Source organism: Corvus moneduloides, chromosome 5, assembly GCF_009650955.1.
Source record: "Corvus moneduloides isolate bCorMon1 chromosome 5, bCorMon1.pri, whole genome shotgun sequence".
In the NCBI taxonomy this organism is placed as follows: Eukaryota; Metazoa; Chordata; class Aves; order Passeriformes; family Corvidae; genus Corvus; species Corvus moneduloides.
Genome location: NC_045480.1, coordinates 27,051,106 through 27,067,502, shown reverse-complemented (window position 1 = coordinate 27,067,502; position 16,397 = coordinate 27,051,106). Strand labels below are relative to the sequence as shown.

The 16,397-nt window shown below is 42.7% G+C and overlaps 1 protein-coding gene across 3 annotated transcripts in view; it reads left to right on the top strand.

The window, feature by feature from the left end:
• The window catches only part of USP46 (ubiquitin specific peptidase 46), a 68,080-nt gene that overhangs the window by 12,241 nt on the left and 39,442 nt on the right, over positions 1-16,397 (top strand). For all 3 annotated transcript variants that reach the window (XR_004240027.1, XM_032108004.1, XM_032108005.1), the window contains exons 2-5: positions 7,745-7,825; positions 8,584-8,797; positions 11,021-11,250; positions 14,688-14,764. Coding sequence is in view for 2 of the 3 variants with exons in the window: in XM_032108004.1 (XP_031963895.1) it covers positions 7,745-7,825; positions 8,584-8,797; positions 11,021-11,250; positions 14,688-14,764 (602 nt within the window). In the remaining variant the exon portion in view is untranslated. The remainder of the gene's footprint in view (positions 1-7,744; positions 7,826-8,583; positions 8,798-11,020; positions 11,251-14,687; positions 14,765-16,397) is intronic.

Sequence of the window (16,397 nt, the reverse complement as noted above, 5' to 3'; positions counted from 1 at the left end):
TTGACCATCGTCCACCATACCACAGAGGCTTCACCCGCTTGGCCTGTTTGATTGCAGCACAGGTCTCACAACTGTGGATGACCTGTGAGATGCTGTCCATGGAAAGGTCCACCCCTCGGTCACGGGCCCATCGGTATGTTGCATCTCTCCCCTGATGACCAGAGGCATCATGGGCCCAACGAGCTAGGAATAATTCTCCCTTGTGCTGCCAGTCCAGATCCACCTGTGATACTTTCACCTTGGCAGCTCGGTCCACCTGCTCGTTGTTGCGATGCTCTTCATTAGCCCGACTCTTGGGTACGTGCGCATCCACGTGTCGAACTTTCACGGTCAGCTTCTCTACTCGGGCGGCGATGTCCTGCCAAATCTCAGCGGCCCAGATGGGTTTCCCTCTGCGCTGCCAGTTGGCCTTTCTCCAGCGATCCAGCCATCCCCACAGAGCATTAGCTACCATCCATGAGTCGGTGTAGAGATAGAGCCTCGGCCACTTCTCTCGTTCAGCGATATCCAAAGCCAGCTGGACGGCTTTAAGCTCTGCAACCTGACTCGATCCACCTTGTCCCTCGGTAGCCTGTGCAACTCGTCGTGTGGGGCTCCATACTGCAGCTTTCCACTTTCGATTAGCGCCTACAATTCGGCAGGAACCATCAGTGAAGAGGGCATAACGTCTTTCAGTCTCCGGTAGCTCATTATATGGTGGGGCTTCCTCAGCACGAGTCACTTGCTCTTCCTCTTCTTCAGAGGATAATCCAAAAGTCTCACCTTCAGGCCAATTTGTTATAATTTCTAGAATCCCAGGGCGATTCGGGTTTCCAATACGGGCACGCTGTGTGATGAGGGCGATCCACTTGCTCCATGTGGTGTCGGTGGCATGATGCGTGGAAGGAACCTTTCCCTTGAACATCCAACCCAGCACCGGTAGTCGGGGTGCCAGAAGCAACTGTGCTTCAGTGCCAATTACCTCTGAGGCAGCTTGGACTCCTTCATAGGCTGCCAAGATTTCCTTCTCTGTGGGAGTGTAGTTGGCTTCAGACCCTCTGTAGCTTCGGCTCCAGAATCCCAGTGGTCGGCCCCGAGTCTCACCAGGCACCTTCTGCCAGAGGCTCCAGGACAGACCATTGTTCCCGGCTGCAGAGTAGAGCACATTCTTCACCTCTGGTCCTGTCCTGACTGGGCCAAGGGCTACCGCATGAGCGATTTCCTGCTTGATCTGGGCAAAGGCTTGCTGCTGTTCGGGGCCCCAGTGGAAATCATTCTTCTTGCGGGTAACCAGGTAGAGAGGGCTCACGATCTGGCTGTACTCGGGAATGTGCATCCTCCAGAAACCTATGGCGCCTAGGAAAGCTTGTGTTTCCTTCTTGCTGGTCGGTGGAGACATCGCAGTGATCTTATTGATGACCTCAGTGGGAATCTGACGTCGTCCATCTTGCCACTTTACTCCCAGGAACTGGATCTCTCGGGCAGGTCCCTTGACTTTGCTCCTTTTGATGGCAAAGCCAGCTTCCAGGAGAATCTGGATGATTTTCTCTCCTTTCTCAAACACTTCCTTTGCTGTGTTTCCCCACACGATGATATCATCAATGTATTGCAGATGTTCTGGAGCCTCACCCTTTTCCAATGCAGTCTGGATCAGTCCGTGGCAAATGGTGGGACTGTGCTTCCACCCCTGGGGCAGTCGGTTCCAGGTGTATTGCACACCCTTCCAGGTAAAAGCAAACTGGGGCCTGCATTCTGCTGCCAAAGGAATGGAGAAGAAGGCATTGGCAATGTCAATAGTGGCGTACCACTTCGCTGCTTTGGACTCCAGCTCGTACTGAAGTTCCAACATGTCCGGCACAGCGGCGCTCAATGGTGGCGTGACCTCATTCAGGCCACGGTAGTCCACCGTCAGCCTCCATTCTCCACTGGACTTACGCACTGGCCATATAGGGCTGTTGAAAGGTGAATGGGCCTTGCTGACCACCCCTTGGCTCTCCAGTTTGCGAATCATCTCATGGATGGGAACCACAGAGTCTCTGTCGGTGCGGTATTGCCGACGGTGCACTGTTGCTGTGGCGATTGGCACCTGTTGTTCTTCAACTCTTAGCAGTCCCACGGCAGAGGGGTCATCTGAGAGGCCAGGCAATGTACTCAGTTGTCTGATATCTTCTGTCTCCACAGCAGCTATCCCAAAAGCCCAACGATGTCCTTTTGGGTCCTTGAAGTATCCATTTCTGAGATAGTCTATGCCGAGAATGCACGGGGCCTCCGGGCCAGTCACGATGGGGTGTTTCTGCCACTCGTTCCCAGTTAAACTCACTTCAGCTTCCAGTACAGTCAGCTGCTGGGATCCTCCTGTCACCCCAGAAATAGAAATGGGTTCTGCTCCCACATACCTTGATGGCATCAGAGTACATTGAGCACCGGTGTCAACCAAAGCCGTGTATCTTTGTGGGTCAGATGTGCCAGGCCATCGGACCCACACAGTCCAAAAGACCCGATTCTCCCTTTCCTCTACCTGGCTAGAGGCAGGGCCCCTCTATTCCTGGTCATGTTGCATGTTGCTCCCTTCCGATGAATACGTTCCTGAGGTCCCTTCAAGAGGATCGGTCATATTATCATTCCGGTACCGTCTGGAGTTCTGTGTGCGGGAGACCGGAGCAATGTTGACTCTAGATGCGCTTCTTGTGGTAGTTGTCCCTCTTTTTAGTTCACGTACCCGAGCTGCTAAGGACGAGGTGGGTTTTCCATCCCACTTACTCATGTCTTCTCCATGTTCCTGAAGGAAAAACCAGAGGTTACCTCGTGGGGTGTATCCTCTCTCCCTGGTTGGGGGTCGCCGGCTCCTAATGGCAGAGACTCTTGTTGGTTCTGGTGAGATCTGGTAAATCTCTTCCTTAAGTTCCTTTTTCAATTTCTGATGGCCTTCTTCAATCAAGCTCCGGACTTGCTCAGCCAAAAGACTTGTTTCCACGGATGAGACATGGGTGCGAAACGGGGCTGTGACGGTGTCCTCGTAAATCCTCAGTTTGTTCACCAAGACGCCCACCCTGTCCTCACCTTCCCTCCATTGCAGCGTTGCCAGGTAACGGGAGTATATCTCTGGTCCAAGGCGTGCGAACCTCAACCACATCTGTGATGTGCACTGGACACCATCTGGGCTCTTAGGAAATCTCTCATCTTCTGAGAAAATGATCTCCAGCACAGCCAATTCCCTCAGGCACCGGATACCTTGTTCCATTGTGCTCCATTTTCCTTGGTGCACCTGGAGGTCTTCTTTACAAAGGTACCTGTCCCTTACACTTGTAAGCAGTCGCCGCCAGAGGCTGAGGGTTTCTTGGGTTCTCCCGATCCCCTGGTCAATGACCACATCCCGGGACAGAGATCCCAGTTGCCTGGCCTCACTTCCGTCCAGAATGGTGTCATTGGCTGCAGCGTCCCAGATGCGGAGCAGCCAGGTCAGGATAGACTCGTTCGTCTGGCGGGTGAATTCCCTCCGCAGGTCTCGCAGCTCACCCAGGGATAGCGACCGAGTGATGATCTCTGGCTCTGCCTCTTCTGCTGGGTGCGAAGGTCCTGCTGCATCCTCGTCAGTCACTATGCGGACTGATTTGCTTTTTGATTTCTTCTTCTGCACGGGGGCAACTGCAATCGGTTTAGGCTGTTCTGGTTCAGTGATGGTTTGCATGGGGACGCTGACAGTGCTTTTGGTTCCCTTCTCCTCTGTGTCAGTCTGCGTGGACATGGACGCTGTTGTCTTGCGTCTGGGTTCTTTCTCCTCTGTGTCAGTCTGTGTGGACATGGACGCTGTTGTTTTGCATTTGGTTTCTTTCTCCTCTGTGTCAGTCTGTGTAGACATGGACGCTGTTGTCTTGCATCTGGGTTCTTTCTCCTCGGTGACAGTCTGCGTAGACATGGACGCTGTTGCTTTGCATTTGGTTTCTTTCTCCTCTGTGTCAGTCTGCGTAGGCATGGTGTTTGTTGCTCTGCTCTTTTTCCCTCCCTCATCCTGAGGATGCTGTGCCATAGCTCTGATTCTAAGCATGGTGTACATGGTGCAGGCTGTACAGAGAAGACAAAGCAGAACTGACAGCAAGTTTATGCCGTCTTTGACATCCAGAGGGAATTCAATATTTTCAAAAACTGCTGTGCCTGGCCTGAAAGGCTGGAAGAAACCACTCTCTACTCCTCCCACCAGGGGCTGGGTGCGATTGTTGAGGAGATCCCAGACATAGGAGCCCAGACTAGGACAGCCAAACAAAACCGAGTATATACTCCGAATGGTATTCATCGCCTCACAGGTTATTATGCTGTAGGCATAATAAACCATTAAAGCAATTCTCATACCATTCCCTGGTTTTAACAGGAGTAATACTACAGGCAGGTAGTTCCCCATGTGAGGAAAAATATAGAGAGCAAGATACAGTACCCACGTAGACAAGCTGAGCACCATGGTGAATAGGTTTCCGTTAACACAAAATTGTGATTCTGACTTTCTCTCAGAGCTGCCCCACGTTGGGCGCCAAATTATGTGCTAGTTTGAAAACAAACCAGTGGGAGGCACCAAGTCAGAATAACAATTTAATGGAAATTAAAGAAAAGGGAAAAAAAAGGTAAAAGAAAACACTGTCAAACTGACAGAGTCAAGGTACAACCTGACACCCTGTTAGGCAGGGTGGTGGTAGCAGTCTGGTAGAATGGTGGCTGCAGTCCTCTGAAGCAGTGATCCTGTAGTAAAACAGTCTGCTCTTCCTCAGGAAGTCCAGTGGTGGCTGTGTAGCTCCTGTCCTCTGGAAATCCAGTGGGAAGCCGGCGTCTCTGGTGTTCAGCCTCAGCTTATATCCACGCTGGGATGCTTGGTTCCTCCCTCTGGGTGGAGCATCTCACAATGGGGTAACAAGTCATGAGGCAGAGTGTTGATTAGGCTCATTAACAGAAGATAATCCGGAGGGAGTTATCTCTGAGTCAGGCGGCAGGACAATGATGGGCAATTAACAGAAAGATAGTCTGGGGGGAGGAGGCAAGGAAACACTGCCCCACCTGATTTCAACAGCTGATGGGGATGGTAATAGAATACACTGCAACCCAGGACACTGTAGTTTACAAAGAGTAGGTTACTTTTAGAGATAGTACTTTCCATGAACTCTAGAGGAAGAATTTATTTCAGTGTGGAGAATGCTTCTTACAAAAATGGAAAAATACCCATTTTATTCTTGTATTACAGAATTTGATTGTAATGTTAAAACTGTAATCAAAGAAAACCTTTGCTTTGATCTGAATGCTGTACAATGAGTATTAATATGAAGATGTTTTTCCCCAGAAGCTGCATTAATCTTCTGTAGTCATATTTCTCATATATCAGGCCAGGTTTTGAGGGTAACTGGCTGTTTGCTTCACTGCTAATGTCAGATAGGCAAATGTCTATCAGTTTTCTCCCTCTTGGAACATAGGATGCTTCGCCAAGTATGTGCATCTTTGGCAAGGCTGACTTTCCAAGCAATGAAACTAATCTTCATATGAGATTTACATAATTATCACACTGTCATCTCTGTTGAACGGTAGCCAATAATTGCTTTGTATTGATCAATCTTTTTTTCCAAGTTTCTCACCAAGGCGTAGCAGAGTCTGGTGAGATCATATATCCCTTATGAAACTTTTCATGAAGCCTTGTGCTTGTAAAGTACTTCAGTCTCAAAGTGATTTTCTGGGAATCAACATACACTTGGTCTGAGCAATGAACTCTGTGTATGTGAGAGAAAGAGAGAGAACGGAAAAAGATCAGAGAAGGGGATGTGAAATACAAAATCTTTGGAGCTTTTCTGGAACCTGCCAACTTAAAGGAGATGTTTTACTTTCAAGGCTTGCAAATTCTCAAAGAGCACCTGTGCTGAGTTTCACACTGCTAATTCTGTTGACTAAATCTTCTTTTAATGAACTGGCATGAAATAATAATCTAATTTGGCAAGCAGTGGTGATGGTAGGTGCAGTGAAGAAACAGAAATCAGGCCTTGGGGAGAAGATGGGGAAGGGACATGAGAATTCTGAATCTGATTACCTGTTACTTCGAAAATTTTAGCTGATGAAGTCTGAGCAAATGTCTGCCTTGACTTCATCAAGGCTTTCAACACAGTCTCTCACAATGTCCTCATAGGCAAATTCAGGAAGTGTGGACTGGATGAGTGGACCGTGAGGTGTATTGAGAACTGGCTGACCCCAGAGAGTCGCTATCAGTGACACGGGGTCTAGTTGGAGGCCTGACACTAGTGCTGTCCCCCAAGATTCAATACTGGGAATTGTTTAACTTATTCATTAATGACTTGGATGAAGGGGCAGATGCCTCCTCAGCAAGTTTGCTGATGACACAAAGCTGGGAGGAGCAGTCCATACCCCAGAGTGCTGTGCAGCCCTTCAGAAGGGCCTCGACAGGCTGGAGAGATGGGCAGAAAGGAAATTCAGTGAAGGCAAGTGCAGGGTCCTGCACCCGGGGAGGAGTAACCCTGTGCACCAGCACAGGCTGGGGATTGACCTGCTGGGAAGCAGCTCTGTGGAGAGGGACCTGGGGGTCCTGGTGGACAACAAGCTGTCCATGAGCCAGCAATGTGCCCATGGGGATGAGAAGGCTGATGGTATCCTAGGCTGCGTTAGGAAGGGCATTGCCAGCAGGTCAAGGGGGCTGATCCTGCCCCTCTACTCAGCCCTGGTGGGGCACATCAGGAGTGCTGTGTCCAGCTCTGGGTTCCTCAGGACAAGAGAGACATGGAGCTCCTGGAGCAGGTCCAGTGGAGGGCAACAAAGATGATTAGGGACTGGAGCATCTCTCTTATGAGGAAAGGCTGAGGGAGCTGGGGCTGTTCAGCCTCAAGAGACAGCTGAGGGGGGAACGCATCAATGTCTATAAGTATCTGAAGTGAGGGTGTCAGAAGATGGAGCCAAGATTATAATGTGTATAGGAGTGATGACGTTTCCTTTGGCAGCAGTCTACCTTACTTGCTTGGTAATTTAAGATTGTTTAAAAATGGGCATTTTAATATAGCAAAATGACAGGTAACATACCAAATTAGTGGTTGTACTTACAGACCAGCCATTACCTAAACAACTTTGCTGTTGGAGTGAAGATACAGCTGAACATAACTTGCCCCACCAGGGCAGAGACTAAGAGATCTAACAGTGCATGGATTTATGTGCTCTCTAATATTAGATAGGACAAAATGACAGGTATATTACACTTGCTTTTAGCATTTGTGATGTTACTAGAACTGGGTGCCAGTCTGAAGCCCAAGTATTGTTACAGGCTGATGATTAATTCAGAAGGATTCAGAGGAGCTTCAGTAATGCTTAGAAAACCTACCTTCCATCTAGGAACAGCTTTTTAGGGTTGTGCTTAAGATCAGCTATGATCTTTATGAGGCAAGAGAGTGATGGGATCCAGATGTCCATGTACACAGTAAAAATAAGGGGGAGGTGGGTATGGGAAGAACCACTGTTGTGACCTGTTCACTTCTAATCAGCCATTACTAGAGAGTCCATTCCAGGCCAGCTCCACTACCCAGATTTGCAAATATTTTTAGTGGCTCATGACACTGCTGTGCTTGCCTGTTAGTAAGACAGAGTTAGCTTGGCTAATCATAGCTGAAAGGAAAGAACTATTTTCTGTCTTGATACTGTCCATAATTTTATTTTAGAATGTTAATATTCTAAATAATTTCTTCCTTTTAAATTTGTTTGGTTTGGGTTTTGACTTTTTTTTTTCTTTTTTTTTGTATAGGGCACCAATGCCTCTGCTCTGGAAAAAGACATTGGCCCAGAGCAGTTTCCAATCAATGAACACTACTTTGGATTGGTCAATGTAAGTACCATTTTGATATAACTTGAAATTTGCTTTGTTCCTTGGTTTTGTTTTATTTTGTTTTCCTCTCTCCCCTGCTCTTATCAATCTTATCCTAATGCAAGATTGTCTTTTTTTCTTTAAATGCTGCTCGTGTTGCAATTTTAGGCAAAGTGGGTTGCAAAACTGTATCAGATGTTTGAAGATGTCTTCATACACTCCCAGAGAGAACAGTTTACTGTTCTATGAATATTTCCAGGGATTAGAACATATGCTTCGATAAAGTTAAAAGTCTATTTTAGCTGTGAAATGGGAGGGAGAAAGTGATGAAAGTATGTACAAGTTTATGTACAGCATTCTGCACTGGGGACTCTTAGGAGAAGCTTTTTTATCTGACCAAGGAAAGAATGAGTGAGAAGAGTGCTTAATCATTTGTTTATTCCCATAGAAATGATACAGATATAGTAATTTTTTCCACTGAAAATGTTAGACATTCTGCTACTGAACAGTAAGATAGAGCCCCTTAAGTAAGAATTTAATGAAATCCACTACAAAAAATATTTCTCTTACAAATGTAAACCTTTAGTTCGTATCCTAGTTAATTTAGAACACAACAGTTTTTCCCATGAAGTGTCATGGTGGGTGTGAAAATATATTTCTACTGCAGCTACATGGCAAAATGGCTGGTTTGTGACAGTGACAGGAGTAAGAATTTGAATGAACAGCTAGTTTTGTTGTGATGCACAAGGATTAAGCTTGTTTTTAATCTTGCATGGCAGTTTGGGAACACCTGCTACTGTAACTCCGTGCTGCAGGCATTGTATTTTTGCCGGCCATTTCGGGAAAATGTATTATCATACAAGGCCCAACAGAAAAAGAAGGAAAACCTCTTGACTTGCCTGGCAGATCTTTTCCACAGTATTGCTACTCAGAAGAAAAAAGTTGGAGTTATTCCACCAAAGAAGTTCATATCAAGGTTACGAAAAGAGAATGGTAAGTGTAAAACTGAAATCCTCTAAGGTATTTATGCATTGATCAAAAAAGTATAAATAAATATTGGGCAATCTGATCATATTAATCAGAAATACAGGTTAGATTTGTAAATTGCTTTTAGTACTTTGTGTGGTGTATTATTATTTTAGGATCTGTGGGTGCGATATCATGCTTGAAATAGCCATACCAGATTTCATATGCTCCCAGAAGTGTGTGAATTAATGATGTTTTCACAGCATGGTGGGGCAGACCTTACTGTAGAGTGAGCTAGGGCTGGGAGTGGGGTGACACTGCTGTGGTTTTTTAATATGGCAGAGAGAAACATTGAGGGCAGCTGGCAGTATAGAAACTGTGTGACCTAGGAAGGCTACAGGCACCACCAGCTCCAGAACACCCTGGAGAATAAGGAACCGGGTACATGTGGAGTGGTCAATCGGCTACACATCAGCTGGTGCTCTGGTTCTTGGAAGTGGTGGACACAGTCTTACTTTGTGAAGCATCAGACCCCTTTGGACCATTAAGCTGGCAACAGCATATACCTAATCTTGTAGTAGTTCTGTCTAAGGGATATGAGGAAGGAACACCTTGAGAAAAAGGAGTCTGTCAGAGCTCCATTTTGGCCTGGATTCATATCAGTGTGGGTGGTATGCTTAGAAACAGAGAGGCTTTGAATGAAGAGACAAAGTATGAGTCAAACACCTGGAAGAAATTGCTTACTGGTGACAGCATATACATGGGCAGACTGTTCATTTCAGAGCAGACGTTTGAAATCATGAAAAAGTTCACTGTGAGTCATCTAGTGATAACTGTTGGGGATCACTTGTAAAGACTGGATCTTATGTTTTCAGCTTTTTTAAATTAGGGCCAGACTCAGTGTGTATTACCCTGCTTGTATGTTCAGGCTAGACGCTACAATGCCAAAGGATCTGTACAATATTTTCTGAGGAAATCCACATGAACTTTTTCAGGAGCAGGGGGATAAAAACCACACATTTCTGGGAACACAGATTCTTTTTTCTTTGACATGCTGGGCAAGTTAAGCCTTTACTGGAGAAGTCTGTACTAAATCACCACTGGGATATTTTCCCCTCTTCCAGCAAGCATTTTATATTGAATAGGACAAGTCTCTTCTCATCAGACTGGTGTGTGAAAAATGAGCTTTGTTAGATGGTGTTATTATTACTACTTGAGGTGAGTTGACCTTGATTGGCTGCCAGATGCTCACTAAGCCTGTTTCTCTCCTTGTCTCAGCAGGGGAGGGGGAGAAAACAAGAGGAAAAAAACTCATGAGCTGAAATCAAAGCAGTTTAATTAAAAAAAAAAAAGAAAGAAAGAAAAGCAGAGATTACATATAGAAACAAAGGAAAACCAAAGGAGATTTATTCTCTACCTCCCATCAGCAGATGATTTCCAGCTACTCCCTGGGAAGTAGGGCCTTGGCATGTGTAGGAGTTTGTTTGGAAGAGATATATCTTAATAATGAAAACCCGCCCATCTTTCTCTTAGATTTTAGTGACAAACATGAGGTCACATGGCATAGAATATGACTTTGGCCAGTTTGGGTCAGCTGCCTCAGCTATGTCCCCTTCCCAACCTCTTTCGCACCCAGCCTACCAGCCTTTGGGCAGGGTGGGAGTTGGAGGAACAACCTTGATGCTGTGTGAGTGCTGCTCAGCATCAGCTGAAACATTGGTACCTCATCAACATCATTTAAGCCACACCTACAAAGCACAGCACCCTGTGGGCTACTGAGAGGAAAAGTAACTCCATCCTGGACACAGTGCACAGATTTGTGTCAGCATCCAATGGCTTTGGTTTTCCCAGCCATGTGGCTTACTGTCAAAACTCTGTGATGTTCCTAAGTGTCTGAGGGACTTGGAATATGTGGATGGAAGTCAGTGCTGACTAAAGTTAGGCAGTAAGTGTCTCTTGTAAGGAAATAATTTAGGTTGAGTCACACTCTGCTTTCTTCATTGACTGTAATGGGAGCCTACACAACCAACTCCAATGAGTGTAACTTTATAGACAGCTGAAGTTACGTGAGATGAAGCTTTCCCCCAAAGTTGCTTCACTGAAGCCTGGGTGACTGGCTGCAAAACTGTTCTTTGACATGATTCTAGATACTTTGCTGAGCAAGGGCCAGTACAAGTATTTGGGAAAAAAAAATTGTTTCTTGGAGGAAAGGATATTCAGCTGTACAAATCTTGACTCTCTTCTTCACAGATCTCTTTGACAACTACATGCAGCAGGATGCACATGAGTTCTTAAATTACCTACTCAACACCATTGCAGACATTTTGCAGGAGGAGAAGAAACAGGAAAAGCAAAATGGGAAACTGAAAAATGGCAACATGAATGAAGCTGAAGAGAACAATAAACAAGAACTCACCTGGGTGCATGAGATTTTTCAGGGAACACTGACTAATGAAACTAGATGTTTGAACTGTGAAACGGTAAGCACTGGGATAGATTTTTTTTTTTGGTTGTTGCCCATTAATAGATAGATACATTTTATATATAAAAATATATGAATCTTTTCAGACATCTGAGAATTGTGGATATTCCTGTAGAATTTACTTCTTGAAGTGAGTATATTCTTTTCTAAAAATTTATACTTCTAAGCATTGCTTGGCTAATCTATGCCAGGTTTTGCTGTCCTAACACATACCTCTACAGTTAAAATCCTTACTAGTGAATCAATACCTTTCCTTACCACTGTAACTTTGAGAGAAGGTATTCACATCATATTCATATAATAAGTGAAACATTAAGATGAATTTGTGTTAATTCATTCTTAAGAGTCTGACAGGTATACAGAGGGTTTATTATTAACAAACCGTTTTCTTTTATCTCCTGAATATTTTCTAGAGGATGATGTCAGTTTGAAATCTCTTATTTTTGAACTATAAGTAAAAATAAATTTTACTTTTGTAAATTACAGTCAGTTGGGAAACCTGATTGCAAGTCTCCTATTGATTACTGTCTTTTTCAAACACATGCTCCTGTTGAAAGAGAAAAGAAACGTTTTCTAAAATTGTTCCTGTGAGGTTGCATGAAAGAGTAACACAGACAGAAAAAAAATCTCCTTTGGGGAGAACAGTGACACTGACCTTCCACAAAGGTTGGAATGAACATCACCTAACCTTTGCTTTGGTAAAGCAAAGGTAGGTGATAGGCATCAAGGATGAATTTGTTTTCTCAATTCCTTCCGCAGATGATGGAGATTATGAAGGCGCTTTTGCAGGAAACTCTCTCCATCTGTCTTGAGGCTGTTTCATGAAACAAAGTTTTCAGCAGTATCTGGTGTTTTGTTCCATATAGCTTGTCCTGGCTCCATGGTGTTACTAAGCTGTTGCAATTGTTGGTGCAGCAATGCTGAGAACTGGGCCAACAAACTGCTCTGGCCTAAGAATGATGTACTTTTACTCAGATCAGTGCTGCTACTATGGGTTTCCTCTAAAGAAAACACAACTAGCTGCATTAAGATGGGAGAAGGTATCTTCAGACAGCAAGCTGAGGTTAAATATCTTCAGATGACTGAAGTTAGGTGAGATAAACTCTACCCAGGTCCTACCAGACATGCAGAAGAACATAGTCTGATGTTTCTAATCATAAATAATAGCTCTGTTTTCCAAGAAAATAAATATGGCTTTTCCAGGGACTTGGTCAGAGGAGGGTGGTGAGGAGAAGAGATGCAATGATAGTCAACGTGAAAAAAGATGTTGGAGCAAGTTTGGAACAAGCTTGTATAAGAGAACACATGAGAGAGATACTGAAAATTAATTATTTAATATTTTTCAATTATAAAACCTCAGGTAATAGCAAGTTAAAATAAATGAAAGGTTAGAATTATTTTTTAACTGACAATCTTCTCTAAATAGTTGTGGCCTAATTCTAAATCCATATCTGGTGTTTACTCAGAGAAATGTTAGTGAAGTGGGGATGTGTCCCTGGGTAACAGCATAACTGCACAATTCCCGACTTGTAATTCAAAGTGATGAAGCTTTACGGAAAATACAGCTTGTCTGGAGCTTCCTCTGAATGCAGAAATACTGTATACTACTCAGGATATTTTTCCAGTTTGTTTTTCTTGGATTAGTGTAACTTGAAATCTTAGGAAAATAGTAAAACATTGAAAGATATTGCTTTGCTGAAATATTAATAAGTAGTACATGAAGAATCATTCAAATTTCAGCAGTTCTTTTTCTTACTTACAAAGAATGCGGTTTGAATCTGGTTTTCCAGCTAGCTTTAGTTTTAGTCTGTATTATTCTAGCTCTAAGTAGCCCATTTTCCCTTCCAGTAAATATTTGATGTGCAGAAATCAAGAACAGAATTCCTAGCTTCTTTGAGGCATTCAGGTGAAGCTCTATACTCGCCAAGGACTTTTTCAAGTGTTTAATTTCTCATGATACTCAATGTGCCTGACAGAACCTTAGTTCCAGCTCTAGAGACACAATGTTCTCTGAAGCTTTGTTGCTTTATCTTTCAAATTTTAGCTGTTTATTTATTCTGCAGTTGATTGCTGCCAGTTTTGTGGTTTCCTGTCCTCTGTGGGTCAAATCATGTCTCAGAGAGGATTTTTGTTTGAAGAACTGCCATTCATTTCAGTTGGGTGTGCCTTATGCCTCTGTACATATTTGGTAATATGGAAATTAATCTGGCTAAAGGCGTTTCCCTGCATTCAGGTCTGATATGGGCTGCCTTTACCAAGTGTGTAGAATCCCTGACATAACATAAATACGTCCTCATGGTGGTACATAACTATTACATCCACATAATTGCAAAAATCTGAGCATAAGGGACTTCTGCCAGAACAATGGATTCATCTCCTCACAGAAGTTCTTGGTTTGGGCTTCACTATCCTCCCATCTGATTTAGTTATTCCAAGGAAATGCCGGCATAGGAGGCAAAATATGGGGTGTCTATGCAACATTTTATTAAAAAATTGGTTGCTATGAATATAACTGAATTCATATGCAGCAAGTAATTTTGCAGTCTTTTGACTCAGTCAAAGTATTACAAGAATTAGCCATTTGGATGGGGGTTTTTGTTAACATTACTTCACCTTTAAGATAAACACTCTTAGTGAAAAATAATTTTCAATGCAAAAATCAGAATCTGTCATTCTGAAAATACTTGGACTTAAATTTTTTAAATAAAAACTCTTTATTATAATTCTTCTCCTCTTGTTCTGTCTCAAAAAAAGATTGGCAATACCAAAATGATTTTGCAAAGTATTATCACTGAGCCATTTTTACCTTTAATCTTTTAATTTTTTAATCAAAATATTGGCCAGAAACAATATCCAATGGGGAAATGTAGCTATGTCAACCAGAAATATAAACCCAGCCTTTTGAATACTCACTTGAGAGAAAGGATAACATGGTTAAGTATGACTTTTGTGACAGAAACATTCTAGGAAATTATCTTCATTACATCCTTAATAGTGGAAATAATTATGTAAAAATAAAATGTGAATATATATTGTAGTATGCTATACAAATGGTAAAAAAATTTCTGGTAAAATAAGAAAGTAGACTGTGTTACACAAGGAAACATATGTAATGCACCAATCCCAGATAATATAGGGGATGATGGTCCACCTTTACTGAACAGTAGGCTGTCTTTAGTGCCCCATGGTTGGTGGGATTGGATAAGTGGATAGGCAGAAGTTAAATTATATGAAAGATGGGTTGGCAGAATTACTAATAAATATCACAGTGAACATTAGTCACACTGAACTAGAAAAAATTAAAAGCATTGAAATTAATTATTTTTGTGTAAGAGCAAATTTCTACAGAAATAAATATCTTTAGCATTTACTGAAGGTATAAACAGCATTTAGATGTATGGCATCTCTGTTTCACAACTATGTTTTTTGCAACAGGTTAGTAGCAAAGATGAAGATTTTCTTGACCTTTCTGTTGATGTGGAGCAGAACACGTCGATTACACACTGTCTAAGGTAAATGAATGCATCTTTTTGGCAGATAGGTCTAACTGCTAAATTTTTCAGGTCTAGTAGTTTTAGAAAAGAAAAGTAGAATAACACTTGGATTTGAACCTATCCTAAGCAAGAGAAAAAGACTTTAAACTGGATGTTTCTTCTAATGACAAAATATACATTAACGTACTTTGCTTTACTCACTTTCTCTTTCAATGTATGTATTTGAAAGAGGAAAATAAGTAAATTTTCAGGGAAAATAACTGATTGCATTGTCATCTGGAAGAATTGGTGCAGAATAATAATTGGATTCAAAGAGATTTAACTGTGCATATCTTTAAGCTTCTACACAAGTGCTTTGTTGATTAGAACTTACGTGCATATTAAAAGTTAAGTGTGTGTTTTGCAGAATGAGTGCTAGATTTCCTAGAGGGCAAAAGATTTCAAAAGTCTATTTTTCTATCAGAAATTTCTTATTCTATGTTTCAACCTAAAATCATGTGAAGTCTTTTATTCTAAATTTCAGTTCTGCTCCTAGTATATTCTTAATTGTTAAAAATTCTAGCAATCTCTGCTTAAGAGATCAAAGCAATTTTAAGTCTTGCATGCATGATTATTCTGAGAGATGTAAAATGTCCAGAGTTTTGACATTAATGCAATAACCCACTACCCATCTTTAAGAAAATATGTTGCTGTCCTAAGGTAATGATTATCAATTAGTTAAACTCCTTCAAATTCCAAAATTGCTATCAAAGTTGAAACTGCATTTATCAGTTATTCTGGAATGCCTAGGAGGGATTTCCTGCTGTCTCATCCTAAGGTGAGAGTTACAGAAAGAATGTGAGGTACTATTTCCTGAGTCAGAAAGCAGTGACTTCTCTGTGAATACCACAACTGTACTACATAATTTCTGTTCTAATTTAAAGTGCTAGGAGTTTTTCCTTCTCAGCTTCTGTTCAGTCTTCCACTGGATGCTGTAGCAGTCCTTAGCCCTCAAGTAATCCACACTGCACTAACCAGCCTCTCTGTAAAACATGAGTAAACCAAAGAGAGGCTTTGGAAAGCAGTACATTCTCTTTTTCTCCTGTAGTCTCTTTTCCTCTTCATACTAACCAGTAGTTGAATCATTATTGGTACTAGAGGCTTTTGTTTGCACACTTTTGAGTTCTTCACTGTAGCCATTTACTTACTTTTCCCTATGGTCTTCAAAGTCAATTTGAAATCCTACTGAGCTGCAAGGATGCTGCAGTGCCTTTTGAGGTCCTTTCTAATCTGAGTTGTTATTTGATTTCGTGGTACTGGAGACAGAGCTCTGGCTTTTTCTTACAGCTGAGTCTGGTGAACTTGTTAGAAACTGCTGCTGTATATAAGTCACCATCTGTCCTTCAGCTTTCTCCAGTTTTTTATTTAATTTCTTGATCTTTTAGCTTCTTGGAAATGTTTTGTTAGGAATGGTCATTTTATGTAAAGGCAGAGTAAGTATTTCAGTAAAAATACCAATAGCATTTCTTTTACTGAACTGACAGTGTCTGTAGCTTAAGATGTGGAAGAACTGCACCTGCACAACTGCAACCAACAAGTGAATGGTGGAGTTGAAAGAGACTCCAAAAAGGTTAGCCCCTATCTCCGTGTCAGACAGGATGCTTATCCAACC